This window comes from Panicum hallii, chromosome 1 (assembly GCF_002211085.1).
Source record: "Panicum hallii strain FIL2 chromosome 1, PHallii_v3.1, whole genome shotgun sequence".
NCBI lineage: Eukaryota > Viridiplantae > Streptophyta > Magnoliopsida > Poales > Poaceae > Panicum > Panicum hallii.
In genome coordinates, this window is record NC_038042.1 from 53,687,495 (window position 1) to 53,710,788 (window position 23,294).

Here is a 23,294-nt window from a genome sequence, read left to right on the forward strand (position 1 = left end):
CTCTACTACAAGACAGCTAAACTGCTCTGGGATACCATCGTCAAAACATTTCTGACCCCCATCTCGGCTTCCAACTCCGGGCGGGCGACTCGCATGGACCATGCGGATTCGATTGATCCCCTCGCTTGACCAACCAAACCCGCCGCGTGCTGCTTACCGAAACGCTTCCTCCAGACGCAAAGCCGTTTAAACAAATAAACAATCAGAAGCCACGATCAGCGACGTGTTCGTAGTAGCTCCCTAATCTTCTATGGCTCGACCGGCGCGCGGGCCCGACGACCGCACTCGGCCCCACGTGTCAGTGACAGCTAGAGAGGCCGCCACGAGCCCACGATCGGGTAGACGTCGCTAAGCTCTTGGACGGAGGAGCCGCCTCCTCTCCCCGTCCCCCGCCTCCGTTTTCCCACCCTCCAGCCGAGCCGAGCCCACCGGCATCGCCGCACCACCACAACCTGGATCCCACGAGTACAAAATTGCCGAGGCGGTTTGACCGTTCGACGCAAGGCTCCAAACCGAGCCGATCGAATGATGAGGTGGCCTTCAAGCGGGGTCCCCCCCGCTCGTCACGTACACAGCGGCACCGTGCGATGATGCGATCGGCGTCCTGTTTCGTCAAAAGGAACAGAACGCGCTGCCGTTCCTTCGCTTGCTGCGCATTTCATTATTGGCGACAGGCCTTGGCCTCGCCCTGCTTTCAGGTTCCAGCGGCCGAGTTCACACGCGCACGTCTCGAGCATGGCAGCGGGAAAAAAGATACTAATGCGTTTGCGTTTGCGTTGGTGCTCTAGTGCATTTACACCCCCGTGGTCGCGTCAAATTGCGGACAAGGACATGTGGATTTTTTTTTTGGAGGGGTCCAGAGAGCACGGGTGTCAGCATTTTCGTTTCTATTAACAATGATACTGGTCCGCATCATACGACAAGTGCGCCGTTAGATTATGCAGCCGGATCAGAATAATCTGCTGGGAGAAACTGGGTTGAGAAACTAGCTAGGGACGGGAACAAGAGCCAGCGACAAAGAGAAGTATCCAGCAGCCAGTATCCAGTCATCCACTGCCGTCCCGTGTCAGAAAAACTAAAGAGAAGCAAGGCCCCCCACCCAGAGAAGCAAAGGGGTTTTTTAGACGCTATGGTCCTTGGATGGTCAAACCCCTCATTTGTCAGTCCTGAAAGGACAAACTTGAAATATTTGCAGGAACCTTTGAAAACCGGTTCATCCAGCAAGCAGCCCATCAGCACCCCCTCCCTCTCCGTCCCCCTCCCAGCCTCCCTGCAGCTGCACACCCATCTTGTTCCCCTCAACAACCTGCACACAGCTCCTACATATATGCCTTCACACATGTTTGTGCACAACAGTGGCACTATCAGATCCCGGAAAGTCTAGCTACAGCACTTCTCCAACGACCCCATAGCTACAAGAGATATCCAGACAGGGCTGAGCTGCCATTAATTCTCCCGGCCGGAGCTCCAAGATCGATGGAGGAGCCGGGGGAGCATATGGCCGGACCGCCGTGGCGTCTTCGGCATCGCCGGCTCATGGACATAGCGCCGGCAAGCCCAAGCGATTCAGGTACATCCATGAACATCCAGGAGTTCTTCGTTGCTGCAGATTTGTCAGTGTTGTTCAGTTAAGGCCGGAATTGGGGCGATTGAGTTGCTGATGGTCTTGCTGCTGCTGCAGGGCATTCCGGCTCCAAGGGGATGACCATCATGGTGTCGATCCTGGTGGTGGTCATCGTCTGCACCCTCTTCTACTGCGTCTACTGCTGGAGATGGAGGAAGCGCAACGGTGAGTTCATCCAGCATTTGTTGCATTTGTTCTTGTACAGCTGTACCGGTTTTTGTCGTGTTAGTTATGACGAGATCGGCTCATGGTCCTTGCAGCTGTCAGGAGAGCTCAGATAGAGAGCCTGCGGCCGCTGTCCAACTCGGACTTGCCCGTCATGGACCTCTCCTCCATCCATGAGGCCACCAACAGCTTCTCCAAGGAGAACAAGCTCGGCGAAGGCGGCTTCGGGCCCGTTTACCGGGTAGTTAATTAACTGAGAACACTGTCAATTTCCAGCTTGGCGGCAGTAAACTCTTCTTCTCTGCATGAGATTGACTGCATCGGCTGATGGGTTTGCCCGTTCGGTTCAGGGTGTTCTTGTCGGCGGCGCGGAGATCGCCGTGAAGCGGCTGTCGGCGAGGTCCCGGCAGGGCGCGGCGGAGTTCCGGAACGAGGTGGAGCTGATCGCCAAGCTGCAGCACCGGAACCTGGTCCGGCTGCTGGGCTGCTGCGTCGAGCGGGACGAGAAGATGCTCATCTACGAGTACCTCCCCAACCGAAGCCTCGACGCCTTCCTCTTCGGTCAGTCACTCTGCTCGGATGTTTCTTCCTTCCCGTGAATTCCTCGCGCCAGATCATGCGTCTGGAGTCGTGGAGCACGAATGTGGCTGGGATCGGTTTGGGTTGGTATGGCAGAATGTCCAGACTGTCAGATTTGGTTGATGCGCTGGTTTGAAACTGATACGCATGCGCATGGGAGATGCACATGGTTGCACCGAATTTTCAGCTCTTGGGCTCTCAACTCTGCACAGTAGTTTACGGTTTTTGAGTCAATTAGGTCTACTCACGCTACTAGATCGATGCGAAATAGGTCAATGGGAAGCTAGGTACTAGCATGAAAAATCCTGTGGCATCATGTGCGTCATGCGTGTAACCTTGGCCAGAATTTGTATACGGTTGGTGGTTAGTCACAAATCTGACAGGTCTTCGTAGTTAAGAATTCTGAAACTGAAACCGTGATCGATTAACTTGATCCAAATTTGTGTGTTCAGATACCCGAAAGAGTGGGCAGTTGGACTGGAAGACGAGGCAGAGCATCATCCTGGGCATCGCTCGCGGCATCCTGTACCTCCACGAGGACTCGTGCCTCAAGGTCATCCACAGGGACCTCAAGGCCAGCAACGTGCTCCTCGACAACAAGATGAACCCCAAGATCTCCGACTTCGGCATGGCCAAGATCTTCGAGGAGGAGAGCAACGAGGTGAACACGGGGCACGTAGTTGGCACATAGTAAGTGCGAGGCATCGCAGCAATCAGAACGATTTCTCATGACCCATCTAGTTCAAGACTTTAACCCTGAAGTTCCAAAATGCAGTGGGTACATGGCTCCTGAATACGCGATGGAGGGCGTGTTCTCGGTGAAGTCGGACGTGTTCAGCTTCGGCGTCCTGGTGCTGGAGATCCTCAGCGGGCAGCGGAACGGCTCAATGTACCTTCAGGAGCACCAGCACACCCTGATCCAAGACGTAAGATCCTCTTCCCCAAATCCATCAATTAAATGGCAAAACGTTGTTCGTTTCGATCCTGACGATTCTCTCTCTCTCTCTCTCTCTGAACTGACGTCAGGCGTGGAAGCTGTGGAACGAGGACAGGGTGGCGGAGTTCATGGACGCGTCGCTGGCGGGGTCGTACTCGAGGGACGAGGCGTGGCGGTGCTTCCACGTCGGGCTGCTGTGCGTGCAGGAGAACCCGGAGCTCCGGCCCACCATGTCCAACGTGGTGCTCATGCTCATCAGCGAGCAGGCGCAGATGCCGGCGCCGGCGCAGCCGCCGCTGTTCGCGAGGCTCAAGAAGGTGTCCGTGTCCGATTTCTCGCTCGCCATGAAGACCGAGACGACCAAGACGCAGTCCGTCAATGAGGTGTCCATCTCCATGATCGAGCCACGATGACGAGGAGCTTAATTGCCTTCTCTTTCTTCTCTCTGTCTTTTTTTCCTTTTGGAGTTTTTGATGAGTTGAAGTTCAAAGTTGAGACGCCCACACACAAGCAGGATTACAGAACGATGAAGAGGTTGAGAGAGAAACAGCAGCATCGACATAAAATCCTTGGGAGCAGGCAAGATTGTTTCATTCTTTGAGCAATGGCAACGGACACTTGTGTAAATACTACTGTGTGTGGTCTTGGCAAAATATCTCGCAGCTGCAATGAAACAGAAAAGCATTCAGATTTTATTGCAGGAAAATCTTGCAACCATGACACATCCAGCAAGAAAATTCTTCGAATTCACAAAGAAAAAGGACTCCATTCGATCGTAAAGGTGAACAGTAAAGAGCTAACACATATCCTTTCGCTTGTAGTGGAGTCTTTGATTGATGCATACGAGTAAAAACGGATAAAATCAAAAGAAAAGGAAGTGACAGGTGCCGACTTGGCCTTGTTTTCTCACATCGTCAAAGAAAAATCCGCTAGCATCCAAGCACGCGCACCATCAGAGGCTGCACAACTAGCACTTGCCAGTTGCGATCCATCGTTGAGCTACCCTCACGCCTAACGATCTCATGACGCCGCCGCCGCGGCCAGCACTCACCTACCCCAACCAGCCAGCCGCCCGTCCACACTCCACGCGCGCGCGCTGCGCGGTGTAGAAAGTTCAGATTAAAATTCTGCTGCCGGCTCAGGCGTCTCCGTCGTCGGCATCTGCTCGGCGCATGCGGCCGACGGCGACCCGAGTCATCAGCGGCGCCATCGTCTGCTCGTGCCGGATGGGTCCGGCCCGTGACCTGTCTGCGTGTGAGAGATCGCTCAGGGTCCGGACATATGTCGCTGCCGTGGAAGCTTCTCCGGTCAGGCGCCCGTCACGCTGATTGTCCGGCCGCGATCGCGACGCGGGAGGGGAGGGAAAGGGACCTCGCATGTTCTCCTCAGCCGCGCGCCTTAACTGCACTTCGCCTTCGTAGGGATACAGCTCGTCACTCGTCAGAGAAGCTGTTTGAGTGTTTGTTCGATCCCATCTGAATTCAGATTTCAGAAATAGTTGGACAGGTATCCCGGCGTTACAAACGGGGCCTAAAACTCCGCGACTTCTATTATCAATCAGAAATCGATCAGGATGCACATCCAGGCCGGGCCGGGCACGAGCAGCGGAGCGAGGAGCACGAGCGGGGACACGGAGGCATGCAGAGGCGGAGGAACGATGCGAAGAACGTCAAGGGCAGTTTGGCCGCCCGTGCACCTACCCAGCTCGCCCGTCGTTCTGTGCGATCGTGATCGATGGCATCGATAATTTTATGCTCGTGCGCGCGGCCTCGCCAATCACACGGCCTCTTCTTCTTCTTTTTTTTTTCCTCTGCTCGGCTTGGTTGCCTTGTAGGTGGCGGGGCGGGGCGGCCACATGATTGCCGGTTGAAATCCAGACCGGTTTGGCCGCCGACGAGTGCCGCGATTAACGGCCACGGCGACTAGTAGTCTACTGCCTCTGCCCAGGCGGCCAGGCTAGCGGAGCGCCGGAGCCGGAGGAGTAGATTGTTTCACTGTTACCTCTCATGTCCCTTTCCAGGAGCAGAAGAAGGGAGGCGCACGAAGCCGGTGTACTAGTGGCAGTACTTCTCCAGTACGTCAAGGTCAGATTTTGACTGACTGGTTCATGCGGACGCCAAGCAACGTGATCGCGCCACGGATGCAAATATACAATGTCAGAGTCCAGATTTGCTTATCTGAAGAGCTCTGACAGTCTTCTTCTACGGTTATCCTTAGAAACTGCAAAATGCGAAGTGAAACGAGACTGTGAAATGCAATACTGAAAGAGTCAGTTCAGTACTCACGGGACGGCGGGACTGCTTGCTTAAAGCACACAAAGAATTTGAACAGCATTTCAGAGAGATGATCATCTGAACAGCAGGGATTTCTCAACAATTTGATCCGGTCAGCGTTAGAAGCACAAGGGCTACTCCCAACGGAAGAGCAGAACCACCAATTGAGCCCCCGCGCCAAGCATAGCAGGCAGCGATCCGCGAGCAATTAAAGCGGAAGCGCTCATCTCGAGTTACACGAGAGGCGGGGAGCAGCGCACCTGAACATCGGGCGGAGGAGGCTGCAGGATCCGAGGCGGCGTCCGAGCCAGAGCCGCCGCTGGTGGTGGTGGAGGAGGAGGCGATGGAGCTCCCGCTGCTGGCGCTGCTGAGGGGCACGGAACGGTGGATCTGCGCCTGGAGGAGCGCCAGCAGCGCCCCGGCGTTTACCGCGGCGTGGTTGCCATCGACGGCCGGTTCGGGCGGGTTCCGGAGCTCACGGGTCGCCGGCAGCTCGTGCGTCTTGGTTTTGCGAATTTTAAGGCCGTTGCCTAGCGGGGAGACACGCCGGGTAGGACGCGAAGGCGACTAAGCTCGCGGATCAACCCGCCATTGCTGCCGGTACGACCTTGACCTCGCTCCGCTCGGATGCGGCGGCGACTGCGAATGAGAGCTTACGGTCCTTGTGTTTGGAGCAGAGAGCTGACCTAGATGAACGGCGCTTGCAGGAGCCAGCAGGGACGAAGGGCGGGAAGGACGGCGGCGGCGAGCGGGTGGTGGAGCCAATGAGAGACACGGAAAGGAGCCGCCGGGATTCTTTTTGCAAATCCAAACCAGGTGGTACATGTATCGGATCGCGATTAATAATTACTATCCAAATTAGGAGTATAGTTAAAAATTAAAATTTTATATAAATATATAATTCTAAATAGGGTGTTATTAAAAAATATAGGATCACGATTATTAATCGTGATCCAAATCAGGGGCTCTTTGCACAGTTTTGGACTAACTTCTGTGGAACGCCATGGCCGCCGGCGAACTTCCCTTCCTCCGCTGCCATACCCCTCCCACGCGAGGCTTCGTAAAATTCACGCGAAGTAGTTCACCGTCTTTTCCACGCACGGATGCTCCCGGCGGCAACGGCGCGCATAGACGCGGCGGAAAGGGCAGAGGCATCAAGGCGGCGGCACCCGACAGCTCTCGTCTCGAACAGCTCCAACCACAACCCTGAGCTCTTGCCGCGGAGCTGAGAGAGACGACGCAGACGCGGGACATGCTCGGCGACGGTCCACTGCTGCTGCTTGTGAGGCGAGTGCTGGGCTGCTGGCTCTGCTCCAGTCTCCAGACCATGCCCGGCGCACATTCGTAACGCAAGACCGGAAGGCATCATCCGTCCCAGAAAATGCTCCTCCGTGGATGCCACCATCTCGGGTCATTCTCTCGCTTCCGAGTGGCATCGCTGCCGAGTCTCAGCCGCAGCTACAGCACACCAGGAGTTGCCCCCTGCGAGGAGCAATGGGCCGCAGAAGGGGAAAAGCCAGGACGACTCGGCTCCATTCACTCGCCAGTGCAAGGTTCAGGCGTAGGGACTAGCTGTCGCTTGTGGTGGAAAAAGGCGATCCATCGCCTGAAGGCTTATGCGTGCCCCTATTAGGCTATCCGTTTGCTTATTCGGCCCAATAGCACTTGGACGGTTCGGTGCGGTGTGGCCCGTTTGGACGACGTGTATCCTTCTTCAACGCGGTTTCTTCCTCGTGAGCCGACCACGCAGTTATCATATTCTTCTTCAATGTGTTTTCTTTTATTCTTTAATTTTTGTTCCGCTCTTTTTGTCTGTTCTTTCCATGCCTATCCTCTTTTTTATATTTTTTATATTCTTCTCTTACTCCTTATTATTCAGTTTATCCAATTATTTTTTGATACATAATATTTTGTTATATGTCCATAATACAATTGTTCGATGTGCATAATATATTTGTTCGCTTTGTGAATTAAATTGTCCGATCATATTGACTTATTTGTTCGTAATATTTATTTTTCATTATTTAGCCTATACAATCAAATGTTCGTTATGTTTATATTTTGTTCATCGTACATTATTACTTGTTCATTATGTTTATTTTTTCTCGTAAAAATAATTATCTGTTTGTGTTGTTTAAATATTTTTTCCAGTATTCAAAATTAATTATTTAGTATTAAAAATACTTTTAAAAAATATCGTGCAAGTGTGATCTTGTTTTGAAGATCTTGTTATAAGAAAGATAATGATGTAATCTAAATTTAATTTGAATAATCGGTTCAATAGTTATAGCTTTTTTAGTTTTAGATTTGCATGTGGGTGACGCAAGTATTGTTGTTTTCTTCTGCATGCATGCACATATTATCTCCTATTTAACTGCGTATAAACAACCTGATCAATCTGCAGGTGGAAATTGGTAACGGGTCTAATTGCAGCCCAATCAATCCTACGCTCGACCGGCGGTAAACATTCCGCTTCCTGTAATATGGTTGCCGTAAACATAACCGAATGTATAATCGCGTCCCGGCTCAGGAGTCACCGTCAGCAGTTTGAGAGCAATTCATCGTGATGCCGAGTCCCCTGACGGTGCTCGATGGCAGCATGGTACCCGACTACCAGTTATCCTGACAGTGCTCTGCAGCCAGATGAGCTTAGTTGTTTCTGTCTTTGCAGTGGAAGGAACAGCAAATTCGGAAGTAGCCGAGTCATATGATGGAAGCAAAGTCGAAGGAATCTGCAGGGGCGAGGAGGGCAGCAACCAGGCAGCAAAAATATTCCGTCGCGGCCTCGTCCCCGTCTCGCTTGAAGCGCCCGGCGCCTCCGCCCGTGACCGACAGCCGCCGCAGGCGTCCACGCACGAAAATTAAGCCGGGAGCAACGTGGCTTGTGCGGCTTTTAAGACGGACCCGCCACGCGCCTCGCCTGCCCGCCCCCGGCTGCCGACGCCGGCCTCCCGCCCCGCCCCGCCCCCCGCTCACGCAGTCACGCCATCACGCGCGCCGGGTGAGCGAGATCAGATCAGTTGAACGCCCCGCACGCGTGCTCCCCAGTCCCAGAAGACAAGAACGCGTGCGGTGGGATGGAGTGTTCGCACTGCGCTTGACGGCATCCGCCGCGGGGCGCAGGCTCGGTGGCCGCTCCGCCGTGTCGCTTCCGCCCGCGTGTCTCCGCCCTGCGGCGGCAGGCAGCGTGGTTCGCCGCGGTTTTTTTACTGGGTGCGCGCGCGGCGCGCCGGCACCTTTTGCTCGCGGCGGCCTCTTGGCTGCCTGCCTGCTGCTCCGATTCCTCGCGCTCGCGTGTGCTCCCGTCGAGACCGTCTTGGGCGCCGCGTTCCATCCTCCGAGTCAGGGTTGCCTTTGTCTCTTCCTGTCGCTCCATCTGCCTGCCCTCTGGAGCCCTTTTTTTTCACTGTCCTCGGCGAACGTCATCATCTTTTCTATAGACGTGGCGAGTACGCTTTGTTCGCGGAATACTACCAGACGACGAGTAGATGATGGGTGCCATGATTAGTAGTAGTAGGGGTGTTGCTTAAAGCAGTGAGAGGAAGCAAGCAATGGGGCGTGCACTATCACCGGATGAGACTATGAGAGGTGCTCTAGCGCTCGCTTTCTGTCAGCTTAGGTATTTAGGCGCGAATGATACATTGATACTGCAGGAACTGAGAACAGGCACGCGTGGCTGAACCCTCTTTTTTATACTACCCACAACAATATCCGTGTCCGTCCAGCGGTCCAGGGTCCGGCCTCCAGGCTGGTTGAGAGCGATAGAACATACCCGTACAAGGCTACGGTCTGCTAATGACCAAAATGGGGCATTGATCCTCAGAAATGAGAGAGCAGTGTGGCCTACAGGCTACAACTGAAGCGCGATGCAAATAAACACCATCAAGCCAAGGTAAATGCTGTATGCAAAATAGTTTTGGTCCCTCAATTTTAACCTGAGGGTTAACTTTATCCCTCAACTTTTAAAGTTTAAATTGACCAACTTTTGTTTTAGATCAAACTTGTTCTGTGCTGATATTAGACTCCATAATAACATGAGATAAATACAAAAAGTCTGTTTTACCCTTGGCTCATTCTCCCCCTCCTCATTTTCCAATGTTTGTATCATGTTTGCTCACCTTTCTGCAATATTTTATATGATGGTACAATTATGCAACAAGTAGATCTAATTTTACTATCTATACGTCCGCAATACAATGTGATGCATGGGTAAATATTTTATATGATGGTACAGTTATGCAACAAGTAGGTCTAATTTTACTCTTTATGCGTCCGCAAAAAATCGATGCATGGGTAAGTAAACTTTTATATTCCAAATTAAACACTTGTGATGTTCAGCTTCTAAATGCATAGATGCCACCACACGTGTGACTTGAACTAGTTAAATATTTTTAGTAAAAAATAAATTGTTGCAGAATTTAAAGGGGAAGGAGCCAACGGTGAAAAGGACTTTAAATATCGTATTATTATGGACTGCAATCATATTATTATGGAGTATAGTATCAACATGAGGATAAATTTGATAAAAATGAAAGTTAAGAAAACTATATTGGCCAATTTAAAATTTGAGGGATAAAGTTGACCCTAAGATCAAAGTTGAGGACCAATATGCCTATTTTGCCAACCGCCGAAAATGAGAAGCGAAACGAGAATCAAGTTGCTAAAATGCTGGCTTATAAATACCAAAACGTGTATGCTGTTAAGTTTAACTTACCCGATGTGAATTACTGAACTTTCGGTTCTAAAGTAAACAGCCGAAAACTGGAACGAGCTTTGCAAAAGGCTGCAGCTGGCTTGCCGTCCGGGGGGGCGTTATAAGAACCATACGCTACCGTGTGCCATCATGCCTTCTCTTCTCTGGCTCAGAAACGACCGCAAAGCGCACAGCGTCCTCTCATCATGCCCTCCATATAGACCTTCCCATCTTTCGATCAGTGATCACTCTCGTTCGGCCACCCTCTCAAACCAACCCAAACCCACGCGCGTGCACCGGCGCGCGCGCGCGCCACCACGAGCGATGCCTCCCCTTCGCCACGGCGCGCGCGCCATCCTGCTGCTCCTCCACTACGCGGCCGCCTCCCACCTCCTGCCGCGCGCCGCCGCGGGCCCGTTGCCGGACCCGGCGCTGGTCTTCCCCTCGGCGACCCCCGTGCAGCCCGCCGCCGCCACCGCCGGGGGCACGATCCCGGCGTTCCCGGAGCAGTCGGACTCCCTCGCGGGGTCCTCCGCCACGTGCCCGCTCGCCCCCGCCCCGGCGCTCCTCCCGGCCGTGCGGTCCGCCTGCGACGCCGACGACGGCGCGCTCCCGCCGAGGCTGCGCTGCTGCCCCGCACTCGCCGCGTGGCTGTTCGCCGCCTACGCGCCCGCCGCGCTGTCTCAGCGGCCCCCCGCCGCGAGGCCGACCCCGGCCGCCGCCGCCGTGGACATGCCGCTGCCGCCGGACGACTCCGAGGCGTGCGCGGGCGCCGCGGACCGCGCGCTGCGTGCGGGGGGCGCCGCGCTGCCGCGCCCCCCTGGCGGCAACGGGACGTGCGACGTGGCGTTCTGCTACTGCGGGGTGAGGCTGAGGCGGCTGACGTGCGGACCCGCGCCGGCGGAGGGCGGGCTGTGGGCCCCTGCGGACGCCGCGGCGAGGAGGCTGGAGAGGGACTGCGCGCAGGGGGGGACGCCCGGCTGCTCCAAATGCCTTCGTGCTCTTGCCACGGTGAGCCCGAACATCTGATGTGATCTCCTGAAATTACACCTGAATGCTTCGTGCATGACCATTGAACATTACCATTACTACTCGCAAACTGGCAGTAGCTGGGCACAGAAACCTACAACAAATTTTGCTTCCTCATTCACTTCCATTTCGAGTTCTGATTTTCAGAATGACAGTCGGTGTGATGCATGGAGGGCAGGGTTCTCATCTCGGTGATCTAGCAACAAAACGATGCCGTAGGAGGTAGCAGTAGGTAGCTAGGGCACACACACTCGGCAAGCTTCATCGATCATACTGACGAGCACCAGACAGACACAACCACGCTGCGCATTCTCCATAAGTTATGTCTATATTCAGATATTCTGTTGCTTGCCTGACATGCTTTGAGGCGACATGGCGTCTAATCCACGTCTTGGACGGATCGACACTTCACCCACGGGGCTACAGTAGCTGGTGTCTCGGTGCACATCCTCGGCACTGCCTATATAGTTGTTAGCATGATTGGGGTGTGACTGCGTGAGCGAGTGCGTGAGTGGCCGGAAATCATGAGATCTGAAACCCGGGCCTGTTGGGTACGTAGGGCCTGGAGAATGATTTGCCGGAACATGCCTCCACTCTGATTGCCCGAGCATTTGGCCCCCGAGATGAACTCCGTTCCTCCTTTCTTCCCTGAAAAGTCATTAGAAGAATCATTTGCTTCGTCTTTGTGGACAGATAGACCATCCGGTCGTTCTAGCTAAGATCTCGGGTGGCTTCTATCTTTATCAACAGACAACAGCCGCGAGCCATGCATGCATGCATGGACACGAGTTAGGCTTGGTTTTCGAGACATGTCGCTGTATGCACATGGAGGTTAGCAGTCCAAGTGTCCTGCTACTTCCAGAGGTGTCTGTGTCGCAATATGTTTGGCGAGTTAAAATCCATGTGTGCCAACAGTAACGGGCTTGTCTCGTCTCTGCATTCGTCATAAACCGAAATGCCGTCTTCTAACGGAAGGTAAATTAAGTTTTTACCATTTTCCTGTTCGCCGTGGAAGTGTGGATTAACCGTTAACGTTGTGTTCGGTCATGTAACTTGGACGCCATGCGCAGACCCGTCTTTACCTACCGTGACAAACTCGACGCCAACATGCAAGTCTCTTGTCATTGCAGATAAAGCCCAACAATCCCGGTGGTGGCGCGGAGGCAGCGGCGCCGGCGGCGAAGGGGAAGAAGCAGGCCGGCCGGGCGAGCGAGAGCGACGGGCGGGACTGCGAGCTCATGGGGCTCATGTGGCTGCTGCAGCGCAACGCCACGCGCTACGGCGCGGCGGCCGCGGCCGTGATCCGGGCCCTGATGGCCGTGGACGAGGCGTCCGCCGCGGGCGTCGCGGCGCCGGCGGCGGCCGACGACGCGGCGCCGGCCGCGGCGTGCTCGCTCCCCGTGGACGACATGCCCCTCCCGGCCGAGTACGCGCAGCTCAACGGGGCCAGCGGCGAGCCCGGCCTCTGCTGCTTCCACCTGGTTCTCCTGCTTGCCGTTCTGAGCTTCCGTGTTGCCTACTCGCTGTAGCATTGGGTCTGTGACGAATCAATTTAATTTTGTTATATGGTTCGTTGAGTTTTGCGTTGTTCCCTGTTAGTTCTATATAGGAGTAGTTATGTTTTTAACAGCCTCCTGATGCATATCGACCTATCCTCGTGGGTCGTGGCCTCCTGAGGACTGCTGGAGCGACACGATGATCAATTTGAGGGACTGAACGCTGAGGTGTGGCTTGCAAGCAGCCACAAATCCATGTGCTGGACGCCTGGATCCTCCAATTTTCAGAATGCAGTTTACGCTGCACCATTCGCTCTGAACTACTAGCTCCAAGATCTTAACAAAATTTTTCAGGCAGCTTTCTCTGCGCACAAAATCACGAACGGTCATCTCGAGCCAGACGAAACCACCACAAGCTGAGCAGCGATCCTGCCGTTTGACCATTGCCTCCGTAGTGCGTCATGCGTCGTCGTCCCCGCCGCCGCCGTCGCAATCAGAAGCTTAAAACTCAAGGGAACCGGGCGACCAACAAAGAATGCATTGTCTGAGCTGAGCAGCATGGTACTTCTGAACTGATGACCTCTGATTCTCTGAATGATGTCAGCTGAGAACTAGGATCAATGTGAACTCATCGTAGCTGTTCACGAGGGCAGCAACACGTACGATTGTGTCAAGATTGCAAGTCCTACACGAGGATTGCCCTTCTTCACTTCCTGATCGAGTTTAACCAATCACGATGATTCGCGAAATGCAGCAGCGTCAGCAGCGGGTACAAGCAGATTTGGTAATTGTAGCTTGCAAATGGCCGGCCGGCGACCGACTAATCGCAGAAAACGGCACCACGCAGGAACCTGATGCGCTCTAGCGGCATTGGCATGCCTCTGCCGCCCACCTCCTCCCTCCATGGATGACTTGTTGCTTGCATCCGGAGGTCTGAATCTGATCGAGCTGTCCACTGGGGCCGGCCGGTAATGGCGGAGGAGAGGCAGGTAGGAGGGGACGCGGCAGGATGGAACCTGCGGGGAACGAAAAGGGGGAGATCCGGAGGAGGTGCGGGAGTCCGTTGCCGACAACGACGGCGCCGGAGCCGGACGGGGAGCTGATCAGCCGCGGCGAGATGGCTTTGCCGTTTGCCTTGTCAATGATACCAGTTTCAGGGGGTTTTATGTAAGAATTTGGATCGCGATCAATAGTCGCAATCCTATTTAAGGGTCTATAAGAAACAAATATAGGGGGTATCGGTAAATATCCGGATCGCGATCAATAATCGCGATCCAATTTAGGGGGTTTATTGTAAATGTCAGAGGGGGTTTGTGCAAACTGGTCAGGCCGAATGGGCCGGCTGAGCAATGCGTTGTTGTGATTGGGTCCGCTTGATCAGCCCGGAACGTGTTGGACTGTCATGGGCTTCGCGAATCAATCTAGCCCACAACTGAATGGGTGGTCACTGGTCAGTTCCCGTTTCATCCCTTCTCCACTGCAATCGGCCGCCATTGCTGCCCTCGAGAGTGTGTTCGTCGGTTCCACGCCTACGCAAAGGCGAATCAGACGACGGTGCCGGCTCCTCGCCCCGCTCGCGACTTCTCCCTTTCCCCCGCTGGTCTCCTCCGCTGCCCGTGCCGTGGAGACCCACCCCGTGCTGTCTCTGGACGGCTCGGAAGTCGTGCGGGCGCTGGCTCGTGCTTCTCCACATCCTTCGTGCTCTGGAAATTTAATGGTCTTCGTGTGCGCGCTTGACGGATTGGTCGCCGCGGCGAATTGGGAAGGGTCTCACCTGCGTGTCCAACTCCATGATCGCTTCCTCTTCCTTGCAGTCCTGGCTTAAGGTATTCTGTTTTGTCTCCCCTGATAAGTGTTATGTGAACTCTAATAAACCCTAAACCCTATCCGTACCTGAAATTGGTCGTTTCCCGTCAGTGTGGCAGCGATAATAATCTAGCGAGGGTCATCTCCTTGGAGTTTCGGAGGGGGCGCTCCAAAAGGTTCGGTTCCAAAATGAGGTATTGCTTTGTTCAACATTTAGGATTTCCCACTACTTTTCTGCAAAGTTATGCCTGAAACATGACTTGTGAGTAGAAATTAGCGATGAGGATATCTACTGAGTCTCTTGGACTGCAGATTTAGGAATGCTCTCGGTTCTAGACTCTTTCAGTGGTGTTCGCGTGAGAATCACACATCTGTTCGGAAGCTGTTGGAGGTAGATGGCACGTCGGAGAGATCAAAGCTCCTTAAGAAAGTACGTAGCTCACTAGCAATTTTTGCTGTCACTTGTGTTTATTTTAACCTTCGAATTTTGCAATGCATCGTTCATATGTTTGATTTGTCTACTCATCTGTTCCCACATCCGTCTTCTACACTAGCTGTCTTTTGAAGTTTTGATCCTTATATCTTTAGCTTGAAATGCTTGGGAGATGTTAGCTGCATATATCAGATCTACAACTAAGAACAAGGGAAAAAACTCCTTCCTTTGCCATGTCTATATGTTTTCTATAGCCGTTGTTGTTTGGTTTTAGGTCCAAGGGATTACCCTACTTAATTATGTTGCATATTGTGCATTTTCCTGTTTGTTTCTGCTTTTCCCTAGAGGTTCTGGTATGTTGCACACTAAGGGTTGCAAAATTTAAAGCACACTCCAAGGGTCAATTCCAGCTACTAAACCTTGTTATTTCTTTAGGATTTTCCCAACTCCCATTTCATGAGTGAAGCATTAAAAGCACTCAACAAACTATTACTGTTCGTCTTTACTTTCTGCAAACATCAAGCTTACTCTGAAATATGTACTATGCAGGTGTCTGTTTTGATGGGTTACAGTAATGCACAAGATTTAGTTGAGCAACAAAGAGCCCGTAGAGAATCTGCTACTGAGTTGATTAGTGTCTTCAAAGAAATCGATTTCCCAGAAATTTCTGCAAAGTTTCCTTGCATAAAAATTGGGGATGCATCACCTATTGATCTATATGAGGATTCTACTAATATGACGTGCAAAGAAACTGTACTTTCTGAAAACCTCACAAACTTCATCCGAGGCTCAGGTGGAAATTTGAAGACAGCTTATGAATTTCCTAATGAATGTCATCCATTGAGGCAAACGCCCACAACTGCAGATGATGCTTCAATCACTGAAGAGACCTCTCTCATGGCACATCATATTTCTCAGGAACCAGCAGTTGATAAGGAAGCTCGTCCTGAGTCATTGGCTGATGCTACAACCTCTGACAATAGCATGCTGGATAAAAGTATCAGGTGCTTGCCTGGAACAACTAGTAGGCAGTATCGCCAACTAGAGGATGGTGGTTTCCATACGGTATAAGCACTCCAGTCGCTACTTTCGTATTGTCCTTTTGATTTGGTAAAATCATAAAGTTCTTGACATCAATTGTCTCCTTTATAGGTCCGCAAATTATTGCAGCATTTTCCTCGGACCTATGCAGATCTGCAGAACCCTCAAGGTCCCATAGAAGATGGGCAGTACATTATGTTATTTGGTACTGTTATATCTTCCAGGTAATTAATTATCACACATATGAGGTTTAGAGCCATATAATTCATGCAGGAGGTGCATAAAGTTAAGACAAGTAATGAGCAATTTAATCCATAATATCTTTCAGATCTATACAGAAACTTAAAATGAAGATCTAAAGTTGCTATATTTTCTACAAAGTCTGTCAAATAGTCTGGAACAAGTTTATATTATGAAGTAGAATTATGATGGAGAAAGGAAGAAGCTTTTATGAAATATAGCAACCCCACGGCGTTGTTCTTGCTCAGCTAGTGCTGTTCAGTCTATCACAGCACAATTTTTTTGGAAGGGGTTAAAACAATAAATTATAAAGGATGCTTTGTGCAGCAAGCAAATTCATGTTTGTGGATCTAGCAGATAAGAATAAGATAATAGTTATTCTTTGAAAGAAGAATTGATTCTTAACTTTTGCTGGTTTCTAACTAAAATGTATAAAGCACTGGAAGAGCCCAATTGATTGTTTAAGTACGCTACAAAAAAAATGAATTATCATTTCATATTATGGAATATTCTGAAATTCCATATTCCCTGTGTTGACAATCTTAAGATAGTTTCTTTTATACGCTAATCATATAGGTTACAAGATCTCCATTTTGGCCATCACTTTCTGGACAAAGCAGTACATAACTATTGATATTTTACTATGCTTTCTTGTAAATACTGTGGCTTTGTGTTCTCAGGGGAATCAAGGTTAAGTCCACATTAGGTTTTCTTGAGGTGGTTGTTGGTTGTTCCATAGTTGAGACCGAATTAAGCTCTTCAGTTAAGAGTAGTCACTCTGATGCAGAGCAGAAGACAATTCATTTGCACCTCAAGAAATTTTTCAGTGGCACACGTTTCTCTTCTCAATATTTTCTTAACTGTATGTCAGCAAAGCACAAAGAAGGGGATCTTGTTTATGTCAGTGGTAAGGTTGGTGAATTGAAATATTGTTATCTGTTGCATGCTACTTATTTCCACTTTCTGTTGGTTCTCCCTAATCATGAAGCATGCCTGCAGATGGTCTTTTTGGTCTTTATTTCTTTTTCATATTGTTCGGTAATGCCATGATGCAAAGTAATATGTAACTGTAAAAACTCATTTGTTCTTTGTCCAAGTGCACTTGTAAGCATAGCCAAATATTGTTTCTTATAAAGAACTAGTTTCTGAACCGAATAAGGAACTAGGTTTAACAGAATATGTATATGAATAAGTGAATAACCTACTGATTCTGTCTGCAGGTAAAAAAGGCGCTTGCTAATGGCCATTATGAGTTGAAGGAGTACACTATTGATGGGCTTGAAGGAGAGGGGGAACAAAGCAGTATGCTTGACAGGAGACCACATCCTATATACCCATCAAAAGCTGGATTAAAACCAAATCTGCTTGGTCTCTCTATCTCTAGGTAAGTGCACGCTGTGTGTTTTTCTTCTAGTTTCGGATGTAAGGCCTGAAGGGATTTTCCTTTAAGTAGACCATAATTTTGACGCTATTATGTTCATTATCACTAAGCTGAACACTGTTGGTTCTGCACCTGCAAATATGACTAAGCCAAAAATTTAAATCGGCTGAAATGGAAAAAGGGAAATGCTGAGGTGTAATGTTGGTTGTGTCCTCAATAAATTGCTTCACGATTAAATTTAAAAGGAACAAATCCATTTTATCTCCTCAACTTTAGCCCAAGTCTAGTAAATATCAAAATGCCCCTCAAATATTCAGGTTTACACCATGTCATTGTCAGCATTTTATGAGATGGCTGGTAACTGTAAGAGGTTAACCATTTTTACCTTCTTTGTAATGTATTTACATACACACTATTATATTTTTCATCAAGCTATTTAATAAATTGCAATTGTGCTCAGGGCCTTGAAGTTGCTGACCCCAGATGTTGATCCTATGCCTCCTGATGTTCTCGTTGAATTCAACTTGCCTAATCTCTTTGATGTAAGTAATACCATGAATTACTTCATATAATTGTTCTACTTGCACCAACTATATTAGGAACCTTTTTTCGTTGAACTATAGTATGAACCTATATATGAAACTTTGCTCCTCATTGTATTTGGATTTCTATGTGTTACCACTCTGCAGTCTGCACGCTGTTCTCTTCACCTTCATCAACTATATTTTAAACAATAAAAGACATGTCCTTTTCTAAACCTAGTTTTTTTATCATTCGGTAAAATGTTGTAAAAGAATGTTCATCAACTAGATACAAACCTTTTTTGACTATGTGTTGGGTTTCATCTCTATTCTACTCCAACTTGATTGCGAGAAAGGGGGTTTGCTGCTGTTATAAAATGCTGTATAAGAATGAACTGCTGGATTCTGAGCAATAACAGATACAGCTGTATTTTACCAGTTTGGAGTTCCATTATAGTTGCTTCTGTTAAAATCTAATGTTGTCAGAATTCATGCAGTCAAACAATTTCCATCTTGACAAATTGTGTATTCCATGAATTTATCAATTGGATATTTGAAAAGGATGAGGATATTTGTCTTAAAAATTTTATTTGTACTCCACCCAGCCTTTAATGTCAGGCATATTTTTTAGAAGAAGTCTTCAGAAGTAGATTTTGACCTTAAATTTCTCCTGTAATATAATGTCAATTGCTATGAAATCAATATAATCTTTTATCTTTTTTGAATGCGACTACATTGATGCAACTTTTACAGTTTGACTTTGTCAAATACAAGTTCACCTATCGTTGATGGATGGACAGAGTATATTGCAATAGAGATTGATGGCAAAAGTTATTTTCTGTGAACTGTGTAAATGGCATCTTTTTAGGTCTGCCAAAAAGGCATCACATTTTTTCTGACTAGTGGGAGTATTGTATGTCTTTGTTATGTTTCTATTTTGCTAAATAACGTCTTGAATGTCATTTTTTTATTAATTTTAGGCTTACATGGGAATTCACAAACCTAAGGATCGAAATGAAGCTGATTTTGCTCGAAGAAGGCTTATATTTGATGATTTCTTTTACCTCCAGGTATCATTGTTGCTTTCAGCACATTTGCTATAAAAAGTTTGAATCATATATTAAATTTGGAATCCAAATTGCTATGGCATCTGTGCAAGAGCTCATTGTATATTTGTAGAAATTTCAGCTATATTATGTTTGCTACTTTCTTTGCAACTTGCTTGTTCATGTTTGGTTGATTATGTTGATTTAATTAATCACGGATATCAATACCTTTTTCTATATTGTTAGCTTCAGCAAATGCCTATTTTTGAGCTCATAATTGTTCTTTAACTGTGCAAATAAACATGTGCCACTCACAAGAACGTTTTCTATTGTTTCAGTTGGGAAGACTATTTCAAATGCTTGAAGCAGTTGGTACGCGGGTTGAAAAGGAGGAATTGCTATATAAGTGTAAAAATCATGAGCTAAATACTGTTGGTGTAGACGATTGGTCTCCTCGTACAAAGAAATTGTTGAAGGCTCTTCCTTATTCACTTACTCCTAGTCAATTGAATGCTGTTAAAGAGATTATATGGGATCTCAGGAGACCAGTTCCCATGAACAGACTCTTGCAGGTAAGTGTCGTTTGCACCTTTCTTAGTTTGTTAACTAAACATTTCGCTCTTGTCTAGAGTTGTTCATCAGTGTATATGTTCTACTCAACTCTAATTTTGGCCATCATATCACTTGTATTTCTTATTTCAGTCTTGTTTGTTTTAAAGAATTGTTTGGAGTTGTTTGATAGAAATATTTGAAATGCTTTCCAAATATGCATACCATCTTATCTTATGATTCCCAAAACAGTAAGTATGATAATACTATATCTTTCTTTTGAAAATTCTATATCTGATATACCCTCCCTTTTTTATTTGGTGTTCTAGGAGTTAAAGTTGTTCCCTTTTAGTTGATATTATAATAATTCAATGAGAGACTTAGCTGCACTTTCCTAGCTAAGTTGCCGCTACCTCATTTTGTGCCCTACATTTACATAATGCCGTTCCTTTGTTCATTGGTCACAATGAGCACATAGCTTTTGTGGGGTGGCGTCATGTTTTTTTTTCCCTTAATAAAGATTGGGGAAGCATTACCAAATGTCTGCATCTGTTTTGATTGTTACTCAAGAAACCTACTGTAGTTTTCTAGCCGAGGGATCTGTTGGAATTTTGCACACATCAGCTGCAAATGTGTTACTCATTCATTGTGGCTTATATGAATATTGCTAAAACTTACAAGTGTTTCTGTTTGTTGGTAACAGGGGGATGTTGGCTGTGGAAAGACTATTGTTGCTTTCCTGGCGTGTATGGAGGTTGTTAGTTCAGGATTTCAGGTATTGATACTACTCCACATTAATATTCTTTCCTTGTTTACTCTATATCAAAGAATTATCAATGACATCCTGCTTGCTGAGTTATATTAAATTGTTGACACAAACAGAACATATGGGAAAACCGTCTTGAATTTTCCCTGTGGCACTTTCTTCATCATGAGATATGGTTCAATATATTAAACCTTTTACAATTCTTTCTAGGCTGCTTTCATGGTTCCAACGGAGGTACTTGCTGTCCAGCACTATGAGCACTTGACTTCATTGCTGAATAAGTTTGATGGAGATGACAAACCAAACATTGCCTTGCTTACTGGCTCAACTTCCACAAGGGAGTCAAGGATAATACGAAATGCATGCTGCTCTCCCTATTCCTTTCACTCAAGTTCCATATGCATATTAAAATATATTTTTATATATATTTTATATATCACAGGGTCTCAAAACTGGAGATATAGCCATGGTCATTGGAACACACAGCTTAATTGCTGATAAAACTGATTTTTCAGCTTTACGTATCTCTGTTATAGATGAACAGCAGCGCTTTGGAGTTGTACAGAGAGGCAGGTTTAATAGTAAGGTAAATTGCTGAGAATTTGCTCTTCACGTTGAATGTTAACCATGCATTTCCTTTCTGTATGTTATTTTGTTCAAGTACTGGCATGAAAACTGTAATCTTTGGTGGACTTAGGGAGAAGTTTCTTGATTAAGAAGTAGGCTTACTAGGATTCTCATGTGTACTTTTATACCTTATTTGATGCCTTGATGGATACATGTTCTGGTCTTTGGGTATTGTGAACGTGCATTTATTGTTACCATCATTTGTCAAAATCAAAATCTTACCGTTGATTAGTTAAGGGTTGATTTATGCCTTTCAGTTTTCGTTTATAGTTGAACAACATTAAGTTTTGTTTACTAAGCCAAATTGCTTCATCTTATTACAGCTATATACTTCTTCATCGAAGTTGAGTGATGAAAATGCAAGTTCAGATGAGGCTTCTGATTCTGAAACATTTATGGCTCCCCATGTTCTTGCGATGTCAGCTACTCCAATTCCAAGAACATTGGCACTCGCTTTATATGGTGATATGTCTCTTACTCAGGTATGCTGCTGCAGATATGTTAAGTTTTCCACGCAACTTGTTCTTGCCCAACATATAGGAAATTGGATGTTATTATCTGGAGTACATAGGGTACCATGTTAGAATAAACATAAAGCTGGTAATTCGAGACAAATACAAATATATTATTAAAAAATTAGCTGCCAACTCTGTCCACATCCAGACCGCTGGGGCCTGCTACTTCAAAACTTAAAAAATCAGACCTAGAAGTTCATATGCAAAAGCTGGTTTACTGCAGCTAGTAAATTTCATGTTCGAAGGTATTACTGATTTTCGCAATTGACACCTGCTTTTCTTATAGATCATGGACTTGCCTCCAGGTAGGCAGCCTATAGAAACCCTTGCTCTTGAAGGCAATGATGCAGGGTTCAAAACTGTTTTCCAGGTGATGACATGATTTTGCCTTTTGTTTCTTCTGTTGGATCTAAATCTTTTGTTTGTTCTGTGTCTTAGTTGTATGTAGATGCAGTCAGCTCTGTCTTTCTTATATTTTTCATTTCAATTTTACGGTCTGCAGATGATGAGGGATGAGCTGATAGATGGGGGCAAGGTATACCTTGTGTATCCTATCATAGATGAGTCAGAGCATCTGCCACAACTTCGTGCCGCAACAGCTGAATTTGATTCCATAAAAGAAAAATTCGAAGGCTATCCCTGTGGGCTGTTGCATGGCCGCATGAGGAGCGATGAGAAGGATGAAGCTCTCAGCAGTTTTAGGAGCGGAGAAACACGCATTCTCCTATCGACACAAGTGATTGAGATTGGGGTCGATGTTCCTGATGCTTCCATGATGGTTGTCATGAATGCCGAGAGATTTGGAATTGCTCAGCTGCACCAGCTGCGAGGGAGAGTAGGACGCGGTGAAAGGAAATCCAGATGCATATTCCTGGCTTCCACTCCAAGCACGCTGCCAAGGCTCAAGGTGCTCGAGAAGTCAGCTGATGGGTTTTACCTAGCTAACGCAGACCTGCTGTTGCGTGGCCCTGGGAATCTACTTGGCAAAAAACAGTCTGGCCATCTTCCAGAGTTTCCAATTGCTAGATTGGAGATCGATGGTGGTATTCTTCAAGAGGCACATCATGCTGCATTGGTAAGTTCTTCCCGTGAAGGCGTGAACTTTCTAAAAAGAATTATTCTGTAAACGTATTCCTGCTCATACTGAATAGCTGTACTGTTAACATATTTCTTTGGGGCTACATTGCAGAAAGTGTTGGCTGCAAGCAACGATCTAGCACTGTATCCACGTCTGAAGGTGGAGCTCAGCATGAGGCAGCCATTGTGCATTCTTGGAGATTGACCTGTGCAACCGTGAGAGGTGATTTAAAGAGGAGACATACTCTAGTGCAGCCTTAGTTTGCATGTAGATATAGTACTGCTCGCATTGTTGGCAAAGCTGGCATGCCATCTGGTGAGCAAAGGCGTGCACTGTGTATGGTTGGCTATTGCTAATGGCAAAATCAATGTTTTTCTCTTTGGAAAATTGCCCCTACTGCTTCCCTAAGGCCGAAATGTGCAAATTCCAGTTCCAGTTAGTCCTTGAAGTTGTTCAGCGGTGTTATGTGGGTCCAACTCTTAAAATGCACATGTA

The 23,294-nt window shown here is 48.1% G+C and overlaps 3 protein-coding genes across 4 annotated transcripts; all 3 read left to right on the top strand.

The window, feature by feature from the left end:
- Positions 1 to 1,262: 1,262 nt before the first annotated feature.
- Positions 1,263 to 3,958, top strand: LOC112876257 (putative receptor-like protein kinase At4g00960). Its single transcript, XM_025940358.1, has 7 exons — positions 1,263 to 1,570; positions 1,682 to 1,789; positions 1,885 to 2,030; positions 2,140 to 2,350; positions 2,821 to 3,058; positions 3,144 to 3,294; positions 3,395 to 3,958. The coding sequence occupies exons 1-7, from the start codon at positions 1,477 to 1,479 to the stop codon at positions 3,716 to 3,718; spliced, it is 1,272 nt and encodes a 423-aa protein (XP_025796143.1). The 5' UTR covers positions 1,263 to 1,476; the 3' UTR covers positions 3,719 to 3,958.
- A 6,498-nt stretch (positions 3,959 to 10,456) lies between these two features.
- LOC112874451 (uncharacterized GPI-anchored protein At4g28100-like) lies at positions 10,457 to 12,881 on the top strand. The gene is made up of 2 exons (XM_025937774.1): positions 10,457 to 11,282; positions 12,431 to 12,881. The coding sequence occupies exons 1-2, from the start codon at positions 10,596 to 10,598 to the stop codon at positions 12,827 to 12,829; spliced, it is 1,086 nt and encodes a 361-aa protein (XP_025793559.1). The 5' UTR covers positions 10,457 to 10,595; the 3' UTR covers positions 12,830 to 12,881.
- A 1,384-nt stretch (positions 12,882 to 14,265) lies between these two features.
- On the top strand, positions 14,266 to 23,247 carry LOC112895109 (ATP-dependent DNA helicase homolog RECG, chloroplastic). 2 transcript variants are annotated; one of them, XM_025962991.1, is made up of 17 exons: positions 14,266 to 14,622; positions 14,714 to 14,796; positions 14,915 to 15,032; positions 15,585 to 16,100; positions 16,188 to 16,300; positions 16,997 to 17,228; positions 17,537 to 17,700; positions 18,158 to 18,239; positions 19,199 to 19,288; positions 19,603 to 19,836; positions 20,517 to 20,588; positions 20,790 to 20,939; positions 21,022 to 21,165; positions 21,530 to 21,688; positions 22,008 to 22,091; positions 22,224 to 22,796; positions 22,911 to 23,247. In XM_025962991.1, the coding sequence occupies exons 1-17, from the start codon at positions 14,587 to 14,589 to the stop codon at positions 23,001 to 23,003; spliced, it is 2,943 nt and encodes a 980-aa protein (XP_025818776.1). In that variant the 5' UTR covers positions 14,266 to 14,586; the 3' UTR covers positions 23,004 to 23,247. The 2 variants fall into 2 exon arrangements, with proteins under 2 accessions (XP_025818776.1, XP_025818783.1); XM_025962998.1 differs by lacking the exons at positions 14,266 to 14,622; positions 14,714 to 14,796; positions 14,915 to 15,032 and having other exon boundaries at positions 15,700 to 15,828; positions 15,954 to 16,100.
- The last annotated feature ends 47 nt before the right edge of the window (positions 23,248 to 23,294 follow it).